Below are 20,921 nucleotides of genomic sequence, written 5' to 3'. Positions count from 1 at the left end.
CATGAAACCCTGGTGTGTGTACCTCATGGAGAAAGACAGCAATATGGCACATCCAACAGGGACTGAGGGAGTCAACTGTCATTCACTGAGCACTGATTGTGATTGAGCACTGATTCACTGTGCCAACTGATTGTGTTGGCAGAAAGACTCTAAGATGCCCCCAAATCCCTGCCTCCTGATATTTACATCCTTGTGCAACACCCTCTGAGTGTGGGCTGCAGCCTGCTTCTAATAAACAGAATACAATGATGGGAGTCCCTTCTGAGAGTGGGCTAAAAGAAGACCATGACTTTCATCTCTTTCTCAGATCCTTTGCTCTGGAAATTAAAAACTGCCATGTTGTGAATATCCCTATAGAGAGGCCAGTGTGCTGAGGAACAGAGGGAAACCTCTGGCTAACAGCCCATGAGAAACCAATCCTGCTAACAACCATGTGAGTCAGCTTGGCAGAGGACACTCCTCTGTTGAGCTTTCAGATGAGACCACAGTCCCAACAGATACCTTGATTGAAGCCTTATGAGACTCTTTGGCAGACGAACTCAACTAAGCTGTACCCAGATTCCTCACAAAATCCTGTGACATGATACATATTTGCTTTTTCAGTCCTGAAGTTTCAGGGTAATTTGTTACACAGTAATAGATCCCTATAAACGAGGCATTAGGGATAAGTGGTCAAGAAGTAGAGGAGATTTCCTGAAGATTGGGATCATTGTGTCATCCAAAAAAAAAATGAGATTCTGCTTTGTGTCTTAACATATTAATCATTTATTTTACTTTCATAATAACCTTTTTACACCAATGAATGCTTCTAGCTGTGTTTCTACTTCTGAGGCTGTTTACAGAGCCATTTAAGCTGGATGAATTAATTAGAACCAGATAAGGGAGGTGACCACAGGCACCCCAAGGTAGCAGTGTAAATCAACATTCTACAACAGAGTTTATAAACAGCTCCCTACAGCAAATGTTTTAACAAATCGTTTCCTATGACAAATAGAATTTCAAAAAGTCAATAGTCCTTGGAGCTATTATAATAAATCTTTCATTATTACTTGTTTACTTACTAAAACCTTAGAACCTCAATTTTATGATGACAAGGTACAAAATAAATAGATTTGACCTAAAATAAATGACAGCTCACACATCAGTATTCAATCTACCTATCTAATGAGATAATTTGTTTACTCAGGAATCTTCATTTTCCAAAGGAACTGGGTGCTCTTAAGGTTCCTGCTACAGAAGCTGGTGGTCTTTGGTCTCATGGTATTTTTTTTTTTTTTATCAAGGCAGAATTAAAGATATTTGGAGCTTACAATGCTTAATTCTAGAAGGAGGAATCTCTTTTAAATGTATACCTCTCCATCCCCTAAAAGGGCAGCTTTTTACATTATGAAACTGAATTGTGTCTTTTTAAATTTATTTTTACAGATGGGGTCTGGCTTTGTCACCCAAGCTAGAGTACAGTGGCATAATCATGGCTCCCTGCAGCCTTGATCTCCTGTGCTCAAGTGATCCTCCTGCCTCAGCCTCCCAAAATGCTGGGATTACAGGCATGAGCCACCAACACCCAGACAAAAGTGAATTCTTTTTTTTTTTTTTTAAGACAAAGTTTCCCTCTGTCACCCAGGCTGGAGTGCAATGCTGCAATCTCTGCCTCCCAGGCTCAAGCGATTCTCATGCCTCAGCCTCCCGAGTAGCTGCGATTACAGGCATACACCACCACACCCGACTAATTTTTGTAGTTTTAGTAGAGCGGGGGTTTTGCCATGTTGGCCAGGCTGGTCTCAAGCTCCTGGCCTCAAATGATCTGCCCACCTCGGCCTTGACCTCCCAAAGTGCGGGGATTATAGGGATGAGCCACCACACTCAGATGAAAGTGACTTCTTAACAATACTTGCATTAAAATTATTTCACCAAAGCCTAGAATTACCCCCCAGGGTACGGTCCCCAGGCACAGTCCAGCTTTTCTGGAAACCCTCTGGAAGCACTCTTTTAGCAGCTTGAGCCATGGAAGTATGGATAAACTGAGGTCCACTCCTAAAGCATGACAGGATTTGTAAAGTCAGTGTCTATAAAGTATGACAGTATTTGTCATTACTGGGGGTGGGGGGGGGAAAGACACTCAGGGGTCCACTTTTTTCCCCCTACATCTCCTAGCAAAAAAACTTAAATATGAGGCTGCCCAATCAAAAGGTACAAGCCTGACAATACTAATTAAGGAGCAGAACTGCCTGGCAACGAGGCTGATGAAGAGGGACAAGGTGAGGGTTACCTGACAGCAGAAACCAGCAGGTTGCTCATGGCACAGAAACGGCAGGGCTGGGCCACAGCCTTACTCATCCAAGTGTGACACTGGCGTCGCCTGGGAGCATGTTCAAAATGCAGAATCTCTGGCCCCAGATCCACTGGGTCAGGATGCGCATTTTACTGAACCCCCGGGTCATCTATGTGCACATCCAAATGTGGGAAGCACCAGTCTACAACTAACCAAGGAACTTGAATGGCCTGCAACTTACATGAGTTGGATGAGAAACAGAAGCACAGTGACTATCGTTTCCTTAAACTAAAGTAACACTTCAGAGGGGTTTTGTTCAGGTTGTTAGTGGTGGTATATTTTTTATTTTGTTTTGGTTTGGTTTTGCATACTTCCCTGGTCATTGTTAGGTCTCTGCCTATGTACAGGTCATGGATTTGGCCCTAAATATTTCTCTGTATTATTCATTACTATCTAGTCATCACCGTTTATATAGCCTTGCAAAACTAAGCATCAAGATTCTTTGAAAAGTAAGAAGTTGGGCTGGGCATGATGGCTCACACCTGTAATCCCAGCACTTTGGGAGGCCGAGGTGGGTGGATCAGGAGGTCAAGAGATAAGACCATGCTGGCCAACATGGTGAAATCCCGTCTCTACTAAAAATACAAAAATTAGCTGGGCATGGTGGTGTGTGCCTGTAGTCCCAGCTACTCGGGAGGCTGAGGCAGGAGAATCACTTGAACCGGGAGGTGGAGGTTGCAGTGCGCCAAGATCATGCCACTGCACTCCAGTTTGGGTGACAAAGAGAGACTCCATCTCAAAAATAAGAAGTTAATCAGGGAATTCATTACTAATTAGTAAGTTTTAATTTATTTTTACATGACTTCATGGAAAAAGCACCCATTAGCAAGTATGAGTATATAGCACACATGCATGTGTACACATGCACACATACACACACACGCACACATACACACACATTTTCCAGTGCACAACAGAGAAGTCTGTATTTTTCTTCCAAAATTGACTTAAAACAATAACCCAGTCAGGGGTCCTAACTGATGACTATGATTAAGACCAAGGTCAAATTTTGAGACAAACTTAAATACGTATGGAAGGAATAAAAGAAAAAAGTGTTAAGATCTCATTTCTGACCCAGATGGTATCAAACAAGACCATAAACTTTAGAAGCAACTTACACAAAGCTCTGGATAATGCCTATAAGGTATTTAGTGTTAACACGTGGTAAAAATATACATTTATTTAATTAAAACACCTATATGTTATGAATAAGAATGTACAGAATGAATTTTTCTTTTCTTTTTTTTGAGATGGTGTCTCACTCTGTCATTTAGACTGCAGTGCAGTGGCGTGGTCTCAGCTCACTGCAACCTCCACCTCCCAGTTCAAGCGATTCTCTTGCCTCAACCTCCTGAGTAGCTGGTACTATAGACACCTGCCACCACGCCTGGCTAATTTTTATATTTTTAGTAGAGATGGGGTTTCACTATGTTGGCCAGGCTGGTTTTGAACTCCTGACCTCGTGATCTGCCCGCCTCAGCCTCCCAAAGGGCTGGGATTACAGGTGTGAGCCACCGCACCCAGCCAGTGAATTTAACTTTTTCAACATTAATTTTTTAACAGATTCATAGAGAAGGTAATTTAGCTGTCTACTGCTGTGTAACAAACTACCACAAATGCATCAGCTTCAAACAACCTACATTTATTATCTCATAGCCTCCGTGGGAGTCTGGCATGGTTTAGCTAGTCCTCTGCAAGGTCTCTCACAACTTGCAACAGAAGTGTTGGTCAATGTTGAGGTCTCATCTGAAGACTCACATGGGGCAGAATCTGTTTCCAAGCTCACTCACATAGTGGTTAGCAGGATTCAGCTCCTTGTATGTGGTAGGACTGATGGCTTCAGTTCCTCACTGGCTGCTGACTGGAGGCTGCCCTCAGTTCCTTGCCATATGGGCCTCTCCAATATGGCAGCTTGCAACATGGAGACTTGCCTCATCAAACCACACAAGGCAGAGGGTCTGCTAGCAAATGGAAGCTACAATCTTATATACCATCACGATGGAAGTAACATCCCATCACTTTTGCTGTGCTGTGCTCATTACAATCAAGTCACTAGGGCAGCCCACCTTAAGGGTAGAGGATCACACAGAGCATGAACACCTGGAGGTGAGATCACTGGGCTCAGCTGAGAGTCAGCCATGGATGGTAATATAAACCTCAGGGCTAGCCTCACATACTTAACTTATCTCAGTTTAATGTCACATTTGCACCTGATCTTCCAGCACGGCACTCAATAAGGCCATTTATTGTAGCTCATCCTGGTGAGATCAGAAGGCTTAACTCACAGAAGCCCGCCTTTTCCCACCTAAGTACTAGAAACTGTTAGTGCTGTAGGGACTCTCAGAGTTACTTTAACCAGCCTTTCATTAAACCAAGGGGAAGATGCTGAGGTCTGGGTAGTGAGGGGGAAGGGAGATGGGGCTTAGGCATGCCTCAAGTTCAAGGTCACACAATAAAGACTCAGCAACTTCTACGCAAGAGCTATTCAGAACCTCAGTGCTGCTGGGCTGGGTGGCCTGGAGTGGAGAGAGCCATGAAGAAGACAGAACATGCTCTAGGCTGCCCCCAAGTTATCCACCTCAATACTGACATTTTCTCTCCAAAAAGCTTCCTTCAAATGGAACGTCTTGATAAATGGGCTGACTGTACACAAAGACAACGATGGCAAGACCCAGAGCTTTGTCCTGGTCGGCCGTGATGTTCAGGGTCCCTGCCAACAGCGCAGGGTTGATTTGAGGCACAGGCTGGGGCCGAGACATCTGTCTTCTGTGAGTGCTCAGTGGTGATCTCTTCCAGAGATTACAAACTCGACGTCTGTGGATGAGGTCTGGCTAGCAGGTATGTGCTGTGGGGCCCAAGCAGCGTTTATACATTTCTGAATTTGTTGCCAACCTTTTTAATTCATGAGTTTCATATATACACCTGGCTCTCTGGATTCTCCTGGAAAATCTGGCCACATCAGACCCAAATGAAGTGTGCCAGTGACTCTCTGGGTCTGTAGGGTGGTTGTGCCTTTACATGGGGTTTGTGCTCTCAAATTTGCCACAGTCTCCACCTGGCCCAATTTACCACCTGGCTGCTGTTGGCATCTGCAATGACAAGCTCTTATCCATGGTAATCTTTCCATTTTGCTTAGAGGTGAGGAAGAGGAGACCCAGCAAAGGAAAATACGTGGACTGAGATCTACAAAGTCTGAGGGGCAAACCAGACCCCCACCTTTGCATATTCTGCCACAGACATCACTCACCCACATTTCAGGGCAGGTGAAATTACTATAGAGAAGACATATACAAGCCAGGAATGCCTAGGTCTACCCAAACAAGCCAGAAAATAATAATAATAATAATAAGCTAATGAGTTACCATAATTTTTTTTTAATGGGGTCTCACTCTGTCACCCAGGTTGGAGTGCAGTGGCATGACCTTGATTCACTGCAACTTCCACTTCCTGGGCTCAAGCGATCCTCCCATGTCAGCCTCTCAAGCAGCTGGGACCACAGGTGCACACCACCATGCCCGGTTAATTTTGTGTATTTTTGGTAGAGACAGGGTTTTGCCATGTTGCCCAGGCTGCTCTAGAACTCCTGAGCTCAAGTGATCAGCCCACCTCAGCCTCCCAAGGTGCTAGGATTACAGCCATGAGACACCGCATCCAGCCTGAGTTGTCATAATTTTCTAAATTGAATTGTAAAATTAACTTTGAAATACTTTTAAATGAAAAATTGACCTTAGAAATCAGATTCACCTGTTGTACAGAAAATAACAAGATCTGGCCACTTCCACATTTCAGCTAACTTATAAAACACTGTCACAGAAACCGTATTTCAAAACTGAGGGATAATATTTCAAAACTGAGGGATAAATATACAGTGAATTTTGGCTAATATCAAACTAAGGACAGAAAGGCCTGTAGGTTTTCTTTAAACATTATCAGGTGCAAAGCAACTGCATTCAGAGAAGAATCTTAAAAACCTGGAAGAATTTTCACACAACGCTTTACCATTAATCTTTCCTATGAGCCTCTGTTTATGTGCCAATATCCTGCCTGAAAGACAGATACTCAAATTGCAATTGCTCTTTACCGTTGAACTTTTAAAATTACAAACTAAATGTTTTCTTGGATTTGTCTCTGCTAATATATTTCCTCTCCTATTTTTATTATCCCTTTTAGGCATATTTGTCAATGTTAATAAAAGCTGACTTTTTAATATATACCAAGAATTAGAAAGTTTATTGATTCTTTCACTATTACCAGTTGATCAATGACTAACTATAATAAATGCGCCCCCAAAAGCAAATGAATCACTGTTTTCATCACCCAACTAGGAAAAGGCCTGGAGGGCAGCCACGTTATTAAGTAATACCTTACATTATAATTTGTGCTCTCATGATGTGCTAAACCTGTTACTTGTATGCAACCTCAAAAAATTCAAGGTAGAACACAATGATAAATAGCTTTCTTAACTTGATTTTTGTAACAAAAGTCACATTGGCTGAGCGCGGTGGCTCACGCCTGTAATCCCAGCACTTTGGGAGGCTGAGGGGGTGGATCATGAGGTCAAGAGATCGAGACCATCCTGGCCAACACAGTGAAACCCCATCTCCACTAAAAATATAAAAATTAGCCAGGCATGGTGGCGCATACCTGTAGTCCCAGCTTCTCTGGCGGCTGGGGCAGGAGAATTGCTTGAACCTGGAAGGCAGAGGCAGCAGTGAGCCAAAATTGCGCCACTGCACTCTAGCCTGGTGACAGAGCAAGACTCTGTCTCAAAAAAAAAAAAAAAGAGTAGAACATAGTATTAGTATGTTTGTTTTCCTGGACATGTCCAAGCTCCCAGCTTGTCCCATCAGAATCTTAAATTCAACACTTCCACAGGCAAATCCATCATCTTTTTTTTTAATTGTACTTTAAGTTCTGGGATGCATGTGCAGTACATGCAGGTTTGTTACATAGGTTACATGTGCTATTGTGGTCTGCTGCCCCTATCAACCCATCCTCTAGGTTTTAAGCCCCACATGCATTAGGTATTTGTTCTAACGCTCTCCCTCCCCTTGCCCCCAATCCCCCGATGGGCCCCCGTGTGTGATGTTCCCCTCCTTTGTCCATGTGTTCTCATTGTTCAACTCCCGCTTATGAGCGAGAACATGCTGTGTTTGGTTTTCTGTTCCTATGTTTGCTGAAAATGATGGCTCCCAGCTTCATCCATGTCCCTGCAAAGGACATGAGCTCATTCTTTTCTATGGCTGCACATCTTTCTTTAAGACTGATTCCCTCCCTAGATCTCGCTAATTTTGCCACCATCATCCCTAGTCCCCCAATCTACAGATCTTAAGATCGTGTGTCATCCTGTGCATGTAGCCAGCCAAGATGCATCATTCCATGTCTACAACATCCCTGCAACAGCCCCACCTTCCCGTTCCCACCACCAACTACTCTTGGGCCAGGTTTTCATGATTCCCACCTGGGAGAAAGAGGCTGCCAGGATGGCTCCCTGCAGCTCCCCCTACTCCAGTCCATCTCAGTCAGTTGCTGCCATTATGTCTCTTCCCAACCCCTTAACCAGATCATCAAATTCCTGGCTACAGAGCCACCATCCTGAAAGCTCTAGGGCAGGCCCACGTTTGCATTCCCTTTCTAGCATATCAGCAGCTTGTACTATTCAGTCTGGCATGTGGCAGGCATCAGTCAATATTTGGTGAAGAAAAAGATGAAGACATCAATGGATTCCCACTCATTCTTGCACTTGGGCCTAAAAGGGGCCCAAAGTTCTTCCAGCTGTACCTTTTTTTTTTTTTTGAGATGTTGTCTTGATCTGTCGTCCAGACTGGAGTGCAGTGGCACGATCTTGACTCACTGCAACCTCTGCCCCCAGGTTCAAGCAATTCTCCTGCCTCAGCCTCTCGAGCAACTGAGATTACAGGAGTGTGCCACCACACTCGGCTAATGTTTTTTATTTTTAGTAGAGATGAGTTTCACCATCTTGGCCACACTAGTCTCAAACTCCTGACTTCAAGTGATCCACCTGCCTCAGCCTCCCAAAGTGCTGGGATTACAGGCCTGAACCGCTGCACCTGGCCTCTTCCAGCTGTATCTCACTGGTCCTGATGGACCAGTGGCTGTAGTCCCATCAGACCAGGGATGATTTTGACACGTGACAATGTCTACAGACATTTTGGGGTACCACACTGGGAAGTGGGTGGTGCTGCTGGAATCCAGTGGATAAAGGCTAGGGATGCTGCTAAACATCTCATGACACACAGGACAGGAACCCACGACAAAATCCAGCCTATAAATGTCAACAATGCTGGGGGGTTGAGAAACCCTGCTTAAGACATACCACAGGATTCCCCCCAGATAGACCACTATCTGCTTCTCCAACACACCCCATAATTCCTGATATGGTTTGGCTGTGTCCCCACCCAAATCTCATCTTGAATTGTAGCTCCCATAATTCCCACATGTCATGAGAAGGACCCGGTGGGAGGTAACTGAATCATGGGGGCTGGTCTTTCCCACGCTATTCTCGTGATAGTGAATAAGTCCCACGAGATCTGATGGTTTTATAAAGGGCAGTTCCCCTGCATATGCTCTTTTGCCTGCCACTATGTAAGACGTCCCTTTGCTCTTCGTCTTTCGCCATGATTGTAAGGCCTCCCCAGCAATGTGAAGTGTGAGTCCACTAAACCTCTTTCCTTTATAAATTACCCAGTCTTGGTTCTGTCTTTATTAGCAGTGAGAATGGATTAATACACTTCCCCTCCTCTTTCCGGGATATGCTCTCCGTTCTACCAACTCTTCCTGCTGAAACCCTTTCTACCCTTCCCTGCCAGCTCAAATGCTCCCTGCCCTGTAGGCAGATGCAGCTTGGCCTCCTTCACTCATTCAAGCAGGTATGTTCTGAGCACGTGCTCTATGCTATTGGCTGTCAGTGGCTGGACATTCAACAGCGAGCAACGCTGATGGATCCTGTTCCTTAAAATCTTACACGATAGCTGGGGAGATGCACAACAAACAAGCAAATAACTAAGTCAGTTACACAACTCAATTACACACTTTGCTCTTTACAACTACAGGGTACCCAGGCTGATTGCAAGACAGAGTGGCCAGTGGGTGGGGCTGTGGGGACGCACTCCAGGCAGGGGGCACTGCAAGTACCCAGACCCTGAGTGATCAGAAGGCTGGATCGGGAGGCAGGGGACAGACCATGCTGACGACTGACTTTCAGCCTCTATCTCCCGAAACTCTTAACCGAGTTCCAGTGGAGCCCAGACTGACGCTTGAGTGCCCAAGTTCAAATCCCATTTCTACCCTTTACCAGCTACGTGACATGATGCAAGTTCCTGAACCTCTCTGGGCCTCAGTCTCCTTATCTGCAAAGTAGGAATAATAGCACCTACCTCGAAAGGGTTGTTGGGAAGAATGAATGACTTAAAACATGTAAAGCATCTGGACTAGACAAAGAGGAAGTAGTCAAAAGTGAGTTACTCATACCATGACAACCACTCATAGTAACCCCTACCCTTACCTTAGCAGAGACAGACTTTTTAAAGACTCATCCATCTCTTGGTTCCCCCGGCACATGGTGGGGCTGAGAAAACATCTGATGAGAGACACATATATATTTACATGCCATGGTCTCAACATCTTTTCCTTTGTATACTGTGAATATTGCTTTGGTTATAAAGCAGCAAAGATGGGTAGGTTCACAGCCGCCTGGAGGCTTTCTGGTGAAACAGCAAATGGCAACAAAATGCAATTTTTGCAGATTCTCACAATAGCAATCTGCATAGTGAACCACAATCTAAATGTCTCCAGCAATACCCTTCAACTGCTCTGGGGAATAATCTTATTTTAGTGGTAAAGGAAAACAAAAACAAAAACAAAAAAACACCGAAGAGTAGCTAAACAATATTTACCACTTTGGGACTCTTTCTGACTTAGCAATCTTAATGTCCCTACTGTGAAGCTGCCAGAATGGTATGCAGCAGATTAAGAGTGTCCTTCATTAGTGGCTCTTAAGGGGTTGGGGGCCTTTGGGGGCAGTTTTAGCACAGGGGTGCAGGGTTTCTTCCCGGATTCAGGAAAATGTTTTAAAATTGATTGTGGTGATGGTTGTACACCTCTGTGAATATACTAAAAGCCACTGAATTGTACACACTTAGACTGTTAAATCAGAAAGAAGCCCAAAGTAGTAAATATTATTTAATTAACAATTAACATGGTGAACTGTAGGGTATGCTAAGAGTTGTTAAAGAAAAAAAAATAGTGTCCCTCAGGACCCTGTCCCTTCCCTAACCCCCAAAATAATTAACTGTCACAGCAGTATCCTCAGAGTCTCCAAATGTCTTGTCCTAAGTACAGGTTGCATACCTCTTACCCAAAATGCTTGGGACCAGAAGTGTTTCAGATTCCAGATTTTTTTATATTTTGGAATATTTGCATATGCAAACTGGTAGAGCATTTCTAATCTGTAAAATCTGAAATTCAAAATGCTTTTGCGCATGACCTTTGATCATCAAATCAGTGCTCAAAAGGTGTCGGATCTTAGAGCATTTTGCATTAGGGATGCTAAACCTGTACAAAGGTACCCAACCTCTCTCTTCTTGGCCTAAATGCATTCAAAAGGTAGTTTCTGAGACACACAAAAGCTTCTGAGTCATGGCTTGGCTGCCACACTGGCTGTCCTGCCAAAATCTTTATCTGCAACTCTTCAGAGAACTAAGAAAGCAGATGGGTTGGGACTTCGTGGCCAAGCAGCTTTCAGCATCACTGGCTTTAGCCGATGCCATTTGAGACGACAGTTAAAGAGGGGAAGACATTTCCAGAACCTCTCTCACTTTTCAAGAGCAGAACTCCACTTGGGGTTTGCCTGTTTTTGGTGGATATTTGCTGCTATTTTTTTTCCCCATTTCCCTAACAAGACAGCAGGCAGTTGCTGTCCCAGGCAGCACTCTGGGGAGAATTGGTAGAAGGCACCTCTGGGCAGAAGCACCTGTTTAGGCACAAGGCCAGGCTAACAGAAGCCCCAGATGCAAAGAGAAGGTAACCCTTCCTCCGGGCAGATGTGCTCCATGTAAGGGCACCCACCTGGTAGGCAAAACCTCTGCCTCTAGATGCCATGGAATAGTGTACATGGTGCACAGCCACCTGGCATAGTCATGCAACCTCTTTTTTTTTTTTTTTTTTGGAGATGGAGTCTTGGTCTGTGGCCCAGACTGGAGTGCAGTGGCATGATCTTGGCTGACTGCAACCTCCATCTCACAGGCTCATGCAGTTCTCCTGCCTCAGCCTCCAGAGTAGCTGGAATTACAGGTGCCAGCCACCATGCCCAGCTAATTTTTGTATTTTTAGTAAAGATGGGGTTTCACCATGTTGGCCAGGCTGGTCTCAAACTCCTGACCTCAAGCAATCCACTCGCCTCAGCCTCCCAAAGTGCTCGGATTACAGGCGTGAGCCACTGCACCCAGCCAACAACTTCTATTGGTTTGATCAATACCTTGGTCTCAGCTTTGTTTAGTCTGGAGACTCCATGGTGCCTGACAGCAGTGGGTTGGACAGATACACACAGGTGACCCAGATGGAGTGTATTCATTCATACTCATTCACTTACTCAATATTAAATGGTCACTGAGGCCAAGTGTGGTGGCTCCCAGCACTTCAAGAGGTCAAAGAAAGCAGTTCACTTGAGGTCAGGAGTTCAAGACCAGCCTGGTCAACATGGTAAAATCCTGTCTCTACTAAAAACACAAAAATTAGCTAGGTGCGGTGGCATGCACCTGTAGTCCCAACTACTCGGGAGGCTGAGGCGGGAGACTCACGTGAACCCAGGAAGCAGAGGTTGCTGTGAGCTGAGATCATGCCACCACACTCCAGCCTGGGCAACAGGGCAAGACTCTGCCTTAAAAAAAAAAAAAAAAAAGCCACTGAATGTCCACTACTGCCAGATACCATCCTAGGTCTGGGCTTCTTGCTCCTCAAGAATTTATAGTCTACAGGTAGAAAAAGACAGCAAAGTCACAAGAAGAAACACACAAGGGGCCAGGCATGGTGGCTCATGTCTGTAATCCCAGCATTTTGGGAGGCCGAGGCAAGTGGATTACCTGAGGTCAGGAATTCCAGACCAGCCTGGTCAACATGGTGAAACCCCGTCTCTAATAAAAAACACAAAAATTAGCCAGGTGTGGTGGTGCGCATCTGAAATCCCAGCTACTTGGGAGTCTGAGGCAGGAGAACCACTTGAATCCGGGAGGCAGAGGTTGCAGGGAGCTGAGATCACACCACTGCACTCCAGCCTGGGAGACAGAGTGAGACCCTGTCTCAAAACAAACAAACAAACAAAAAAACCCTCACAATGAGATAGTACTTCACAACCATTTGGATGGTTATAATAAAAAAGACCAGCAATAAGAAATGTTGGCAAGGATATGGAGAAACTGGAATCCATATAAATTGCTGGTGGGAATGTAAAATGGCACATCTGCTTTGGAAAATACTTCGGTGGTTCCTCAAAATATGAAACATAGTTACCGCATGACTCAGCAATTCCAATCCCAGGTATCTACCCAAAAGATATGAGAACAAATATCCTTAAGAACATGTGTCTGTGACTGTTCATAGCACCTTTATTCCCAACAGACAAGAGGTACCCAGATGGGTGAAATGTCCATTAGTGTCAAAAAAAAAAAAAAAAAAAAGTCCAAATGTTTATCAATAGGCGGTTGGATAAACAAAATGGGTTATCCATACAACGGAATATCATTTAGTAAAAAGGAACAAAGTATTGGTTCAAGCTACAAAATGAGTGAGCCTCAGAAACGTTATGCTAACACCAAGAGGCCAGCCACAAAAGACCATATATTATTCCATTTACATGAAATGTCCAGAAAAGGCAAATCTATGGCGGTAAAGTAGTAGTTGCCTGTGCTGGGGGTGGCAACATGAAGAGGCTTGCAAGTGGGCATAACACTTCTTTTTTGGGAAGGTAGAGATGTGCTAGTTAGATTGTGACTGCACCACTCTAAAGTTACTAAAATCCCTTGAGTTGTAAACTTATAATGAATGTTATGCTACATAAATTACACCTCAAGAAAGTTATTAAAAAATTTAGGCCAGATGCAGTGGCTCATGCCTGTAATCCCAGCACTTTTGGAGGCTGAGGCAGGAGGACTGCTCGAGTCCAAGAGTTCCAGACTAACCTGAGTGACATGGCGAAACTGTCTCTACAAAAAATACAAAAATCAGCCAGGTGTGGTCGCACCTTCTGTGGTCCTAGTGACTCAGCAGGCGGAGGTGGGAGGATCGAGGATGGCTTGAGCACAGGATGGGGAGGCTGCAGTGGGCAGAGATCACGCCACTGCACTCCAGCATAGGTGACAGAGCAAGACCTTGCCTCCAAAAAAATTTTTAAAGCAGGCCAGGCACAGTGGCTCACACCTGTAATCCTAGCACAGGGATGTCCAATCTTTTGGTTTTCCTGGGCCACAACGGAAGAACTGTCTTGGGCCACACATGAAATACACTAACATTAATGATAGCTGATGAGCTTAAAAAAAAGAAAAATCGCAAAAAAATGTCAATTTTTTTTTTTTTTTGAGACGGAGTCATGCTCTGTCGCCCGGGCTGGAGTGCAGTGGCCGGATCTCAGCTCACTGCAAGCTCTGCTTCCCAGGTTTACGCCATTCTCCTGCCTCAGCCTCCCGTGTAGCTGGGACTACAGGCGCCTGCCACCTCGCCCAGCTAGTTTTTTGTATTTTTTATTAGAGACAGGGTTTCACCGTGTTAGCCAGGATGGTCTTGATCTCCTGACCTCGTGATCCGCCCGTCTTGGCCTCCCAAAGTGCTGGGATTACAGGCTTGAGCCACCGCACCCGGCCAAAAAAAATCTCAACTTTTAAAACAGTTTAGGAATTCGTGCTGGGACGCATTCAAAGCCATCCTGGGCCACATGTGACCAGCGGACCATGGGTTGAACAAGCTTGTCCTAACAGTTTGGGAGGCTGAGGTGGGAGGATGGCTTGAGTTCAGGAGTTCAAGACCAGCCTGGGGAACATAGTTAAGACCTTGTCTCTAAAAAAATACTTTAAAATTAGCCAGGCATGGTGGTACATGCCTGTAGTCTCAGCTACTCAGGAGGCTGAGGTGAAAGGATCACTTAAGCACCACAGATTGAGGCTGCAGTGAGCCATGATCACATCACTGTACTTCAGTCTGGGTGACAGACCAAGACCACCTCAAAAGATATAAAATATAATAAATAAATAAATAAATTTTTTAAAATGAGGAAAAACCCTGACATTCAAAAATAAAATTAATTGTGTTTTCTGGAAATGGTACAGTGTGAACTTTTTACATATGTGTCCTGGTCCCTCTATCTCTTGATTGATGATTACAACAAAGAGTTGAGAAAGTAATCATAAGCCCAATTTAGTCATAGAAACCCTCAAATAAGACCTTCAAATCGATCTCAAATAAGAGGTAACTAGTTTGGCCTAAACGTATGGCACAGTTGAAAGTATTTATTTCATCATCATCATCATCCTGTTAGAATTTTTAAAACCACAATATTTTCAACTCTGTTCAAACTTGGAGATACCTTTCCAGGTCTACTATTTCTAGAAAAGTTCTTAGGTGAGACCTGCAAGAGACGGAGTGAGTTATTTTTTTTTTTTTACTGAGATTCTATTTATTTTCTGCCATGGGAGAAGTTCTCCAGAGAGTACAAGGAGAGATTCAGGATATAGCAAATTCCTTCAGCTACTTAGGAACAGCAGCAGAGGTTTGAAATGTCCAGGAAAATAATCTTTTTAAGAATACCACCCATTAATCCAGTTCTCTGAAGGGAAAATATCAAACCGGAAAAACAGATTCAGACCTAAAAATAATTAAACATAAGTCACTTTAAAAGCATATTTTATCTTAATATCGCTCCCTTTTAGGATTTCTTCAAAACAGAAGCCATAAACTTCTCAAAAGACAATTGCTTACTAGAAGAAAGTAGTCCTAATTAGGATATGTGTCAAGAAAACCTAATTATCAATTTGCCTAATTAAAATGAATATCTGAACATGCCTTAGGAATGTCAGCTTTCTCGGGTGAGACGTGTACCGTTTTTTTAAAATCAACATCCGTCAACAGAGCCTAGCAGATTATGTTAACAGGGAACGGATGACTGAAACCAAGCGTCACACACACCACTACTGGAAGGAGGTGATGGGAATACTGTTACTCACGTAAATCACCGGTGGGAGGAAATGCGTCTTAAAGCAAAGCGCTCTTTCATTTAACTGGCAGGCTACACTTGGAAAACAAACCGCTCAATGAGCTACTTCTGCAGCACAGGTGATGGTTCAGAGCTGTGATTTTTAGGGACTGTTGCTTGAGTTAATCAAACCCCTTTGATGGTGTATGTTTTGGCAAGGGAAGAAGAAAAGCCAGGTTTGTTTGTTTGTTTGTTTGTTTGTTTGTTTGTTTTGAGACACAGTCATCACTCTGTCTCCAAGGCTGGACTGCAGCGGGCGATCTTGGCTCACTGCAACCTCCACCTCCCAGGTTCAAGCTATTCTCCTGCCTCAGCCTCCTGAGCGGCTGGGATTACAGGTGCATGCCACCACATCTGGCTAATTTTTCCATTTTTAGTAGAGACGGGGTTCCGCCATGTTGGCCAGGCTGGTCTTAAACTCCTGGCCTCAAGCAATCCACCCGCCTCGGTCTCCCAAAGTGCTAGAATTACAGGCATAAGCCACCACTCCCAGCCTCGAAAAGTCAGTTCTTAAACTTTCTCAGTCTGCCCAAGGGGCAACTCTACTGGCTTCCCAAGGAGTCTGGAGAGGCCTCTGATGCCTCTAAGGGCACCTCTCCAAGTTGCCAGTGATGCTAAGAGAGTCAGGACCCTGGGAAATTGTCAATGAGTGCAACGGAAGCAGCGATGGTAGGTTAGGGTTCAGTGCTTAGTAATGTGAAGTCACAAACCTGGGGTTCTCAGCAGAACACTCTGAGGCTGGGCCTCTCAAGGCCCTCCATTAAATGACCCATCCTGGGTGTGTCTATGGACTGCATGGATCACAGAGGAGATCAAGTGCTGGCCCCACTTCTAGATTTACTCGGGGCTAAGAAAAGTTCCAGGTCACGCTCTCCTTCTATCAGCAGGGTAGGCGTCTCATAGATTTATCGTCAAGTCTCTCTCCAGCACCCCCATTCTTATCCAGGGGAGATGCCCTCTGATCCTCTGGTCCCAGTGGTGGCCCCCTGGCAGCTGCAATGGCCTAGGAAGCTTCTATACCTCAGCACTCCCATCATCTCCACTGGAGGACACCCCAGCGCCCAATAGGTACCTCCAGCTACAGCAAATAAACACATTCAAAGTAAACAATGGGGGCCGGGTGCTGTGGCTCACGCCTGTAAATCCCAGCACTTTGGGAGGCCGAGGCGGGTGGATCACTTGAGGTCAGGAGTTCCAGACCAGCCTGGCCAACATGGCGAAACTCCATCGCTACTAAAAATGCAAAAATTAGCCGGGCATGGTGGTACATGCCTGTAATCCGAGCTACTCGGGAGGCTGAGGCAGGAGAATTGTTTGAATCTGGGAGGTGGAGGCTGCAGTGAGTAAAGATAGCATCACTGTACTGCAGTCTGGGTGACAGAGCAAGACTCCGTCTCAAAACAAACAAACAAACAAAAACAAAAAAAACACAAAGTAAATAACAGGGGCTACAGAAAGGCAGCTTCCAGACAAATCCTGGAGCTCCAGCTTCCAACTGGATTGCACCCCAAGTTGCTCTAAAGTAGAAATGTTTTCGTTGCCATTGCTGTAACCAGACCATTCTTTTCAAAATAAAAATCTGATCATGCGTCCTTGCTTCTTCACACATCCAGCTTGAAACCTCTTGATGCTATTAGGATACAATGAAAATTCTTAGTTACCACCATCCCCCTCTCCAGCGTCATTCCACACCATGCCCCAACCTCACCTTTCTGCTCCAGACTCAGAGATTTCCTTCAGCCCTCATCTTTCCCTTTCCCATCCTGCCATGTTCTAGGACTCTCACACTTGCTCTGCCCATCGTCCACAATGGTCTTCCCTCCCTTCGTGACCCAGTTAACTGATACTCCTCTTTGAGCAATCACATGAAGCAACATGTCCTCAGGAAAGCCCTGCCTGAATGCCCTCAGAGCCCACCAGTAGCCAAGCATTATATTCTGTGCCCTAGCTTTGTACCTGGATTATTATAAGCCTCTGAGAGCATGTAACTTGAACCACTCCCCCGCCCCCAACTTCCTATTCTACACAATACTGGAGAGTGCAATAGGAATATAAGAAATATTTAGTTTTTTTTTTTTTTTTTTTGAGATGGAGTCTCACTCTATTGCCCAAGCTGGTGTACAGTGGCATGTTCTTGGTTCACTGCAACTTCTGATTCCCGGGCTCAGGCAATTCTCCTGCCATAGCCTCCCAAGTCGCAAGTAGCTGAGACTACAGGCATGCGCCATCACACCCAGCTAATTTTGTATTTTTAGTAGAGAGGCGGTTTCGCCATGTTGGCCAGGCTGGTCTCGAACTCCTGAGCTCAGGTGATCCACCCGCCTCGGCCTCCCAAAGGGCTGGGATTACAGGTGTGAGCCACTGCCGCCAGCCCACAACAAGTATTTCTTGAACTGAAAGAAAAAATATATATACATATGCAGCAACAGGGAACTCTCACATACTGCTGGTGGGAGTATAAATTGGCGCTACCACTTTGGAAGGCAGTTTGACCGTATCTAATAATGCTGGGGATGATTATATCCTATAACCCAGAACTTAGCTCGTAGGTATATGCCTCGGAGTAACTCTCCCATGTGTCCACAAAGAGATTTGTGCAGAATGTTCATAAGAGCACTGTTACCAAGGGCAAAAACCAGAAACAACTAAATGGCCATTATATCAGTCAGGATCCTTACAGGAAATAGCTGGCATTCTCAAATTAGGATAATTTTTAAAAGCACTTAAAAGGGGATTACCTGGGGTGGGTTGGGTGGACGAAACCTACAAGGGGGTGTCCCAACCCAAGGATAGAAAAGCAGAACCACTGCCACTCCCACGCCTCAAAGGAGGAAATGGTTACTCAAATACAGAACTAGAGAGAATGAAGAGAAATGCTGTCCTGAGAGAAGGAGCGACCTTGACCTTCAGGGGTGGAGAGGAAGACAGCCAGGCCAGGAAACTCCACGGGGAGTAAACTGCAAGAATAAATACAGCTGCCTTTTGCTTCTCTCCCTCTCTTATTTCTTCTCATGGCTCCCCACTGGATGAGCCCAAAGGAAAACCAAAAGGCAAGGAGCCCACTGATGTAGTTCATGGAGGGCAACTCCCTGGGGCAACTCCCTGGGGGAGGGAGAAAGGTTTGGAGAGGCAAAGGGCAGATATTCAGCATATACATCAACAGAATGTATAAAGTATATAATCATCCAATGGAATGCTGCTCAGCAAGAAAAGAGCAAAATCTTCATGTTGGACAAACAAGACAAGCTGCATTAAAATACAGTCATCCCAGGCCAGGCGCTGTGGCTCAGGCACTTTGGGAGGCTGAGGAGGGCGGATAACCTGAGGTTGGGAGCTCGAGACCAGCCTAACCAACATGGAGCAACCACGTCTCTACTAAAAACACAAAATTAGCCGGGCGTGCCTACAGTCCCATCTACTCCGGAGGCTGAGGCAGGAGAATCGCTTGAATCTGGGAGGCGGAGGTTGCAGTGAGCCAAGATCACCACTGCACTCCAGCCTGGGCGACAGAGCAAGACTCTGCCATAAAGAAATAAATAAGGTTTTAGCATAGAATTACAGGAGAAACCTACTTTAGGTAACGTAGCAGGTAAAGTCTCTATGAGGAAGTGAATGAACTTTAAAATGCGGTGTCACGGCTGAGAGAGAAAGGCTCACCAACCCTGCTAGCAGTAGAAAACAGCAAGCGCCAAGACCCTCAGGGAAAGAACGGCTTGGCCCTTTTAAATGCAGTTCAAACAAGGGCAACAACAAAACCTGTTTCAGAATTGGGCAAGAGAGAGAATGACAACCCTGAAGGAAGTGGACACAAGCCCGATCACGTAGGGCATTTAGGGTGACTTCCTTGGGGGTATAAAGCTGGTGAGAGCCTAGAAGGCGATCTGGCTCCAGGCAGTAAAAGCCTCTCTACTGCTCTGATGGGGCAACGTTACCATTTCGGTGAATGACTTATAGTAAATAACTGTACTTATGGAGTCTAGAACACACAACGGTGAACAACCTTAACAAAACCGATGGCCTCTAACATGCACCAAGCGCTTATCCAGTAACACCCACAAGTATTCCCGTTTTACAGATATGGAAGCTGAGGCCAAGATGCTAATGCAGGGCTTGGAAACCAGGTCTCGCTGCAGAGCCCAAGCTGTCATTAACTATGCTTCGCTGCCTTCCTCTTACTTCCCTTCTCTGGGGGAAGTTAGGTCAAGGCCAGGGAGGCTCCTGGACCAGACCGCTCTCTCGGACTCGCCTCTCAACTACGCCCCTGCAATTCCTTAATTCAGGTTTTGATGCAGCTATGGCGGCCCCCAGGCCCGGGTGCAGCCCCGGGTGGTGTCCGACTGGCGGAGAGCACACCTGAACAAAAGGTTCCCCCGGCGGACGGTTCCGCAGCCCCAGAGTCCCCTCCCTGGGTGAGGGGCGGGCAGTACCTGCGGGAAAAGCGTCCAGGGTCCTGCCCCGCGCTCTGTGGAAAACACCCCCCTCCTCTGCAGCCGACATGGCGAGCGAGTTGCTGGCCTTCACTCAGAACACTGCGTGGGTGGGAGACGCGCGACTACACACCGGCCAACCGCCAGAACTATCCCGCTTCGGGCGGCGCCCTTTGCTCTCGGGGCGGGACGGGGCGGGGCCCGGTTGCTCGGGGCGCCGCTAGTGCTGCCTGGGCGGAGCGGAGGCGCCAGCGGCCCCTCTGGGATCGACCTGCGCGCCTGGCGAGTGGAGATTGTCTAGGGCAGGCGTGGGCGGGAATAAGGCTTTGGGGTCAGTCCTTCCCTAAAGGCAGAGTTACTAGATTTAACAGTAAAAATGCAGGACTCCCAGTTAAATTGGAATTTCAGATTTTTTTAAAAAAGAATGACTGACTTAGTATAAATATGTCCCATGCAGTATTTGGGAGCTACTTACGTTTTTTTTTAAATCTGAAATTCCAATTGAACTGGGCGTCCTAATTTTTAAAAATTTTTCTCTTTTTGCAGGTTTGAATGGAAGTGTCCTGATTTTTTTTTTAATCTGACAACTCTATCATAAAGTCAGAAGGAGCCTCTGGGGTGGCTAACGCCTGTAAACCCAGCTCTTTGGGAGGCCAAGGAGGGAGAATCGCTTGAGTCCAGGTGTTGGAGACCAGCCTGGGCAACACAGCGAGAGACCTTGCCAATACAAAAAAAAAAATGAAATGGTGGATGTCTTGGAGGACTGTCTCAGCTCGAACTTCCCAGTGGCTGCCACCATCTTTCTGTTATTATCTTTGCTTGCTATGCACCAGACAGGGCGCTAAGCACTTTGCACGCGGCTCACTTCATCCGCACTACAGCCCTAGGAGGTTGTGCTGTTATT

The 20,921-nt window shown here is 45.6% G+C and overlaps 1 protein-coding gene across 2 annotated transcripts in view; it reads right to left on the bottom strand.

Annotated features, from left to right (window-relative positions):
* Positions 1-20,195, bottom strand: part of CPPED1 (calcineurin like phosphoesterase domain containing 1) — a 137,280-nt gene extending 117,085 nt beyond the window's left edge. For both annotated transcript variants that reach the window (XM_025370968.1, XM_025370969.1), the window contains exon 1: positions 20,018-20,195. In XM_025370968.1, the coding sequence (XP_025226753.1) occupies positions 20,018-20,087 (70 nt within the window). In that variant the 5' untranslated portion in view covers positions 20,088-20,195. The remainder of the gene's footprint in view (positions 1-20,017) is intronic.
* Positions 20,196-20,921: the final 726 nt, after the last annotated feature.

This window comes from Theropithecus gelada, chromosome 20 (genome assembly GCF_003255815.1).
Source record: "Theropithecus gelada isolate Dixy chromosome 20, Tgel_1.0, whole genome shotgun sequence".
In the NCBI taxonomy this organism is placed as follows: domain Eukaryota; kingdom Metazoa; phylum Chordata; class Mammalia; order Primates; family Cercopithecidae; genus Theropithecus; species Theropithecus gelada.
This window is presented reverse-complemented; position numbering and strand designations above follow the sequence as displayed.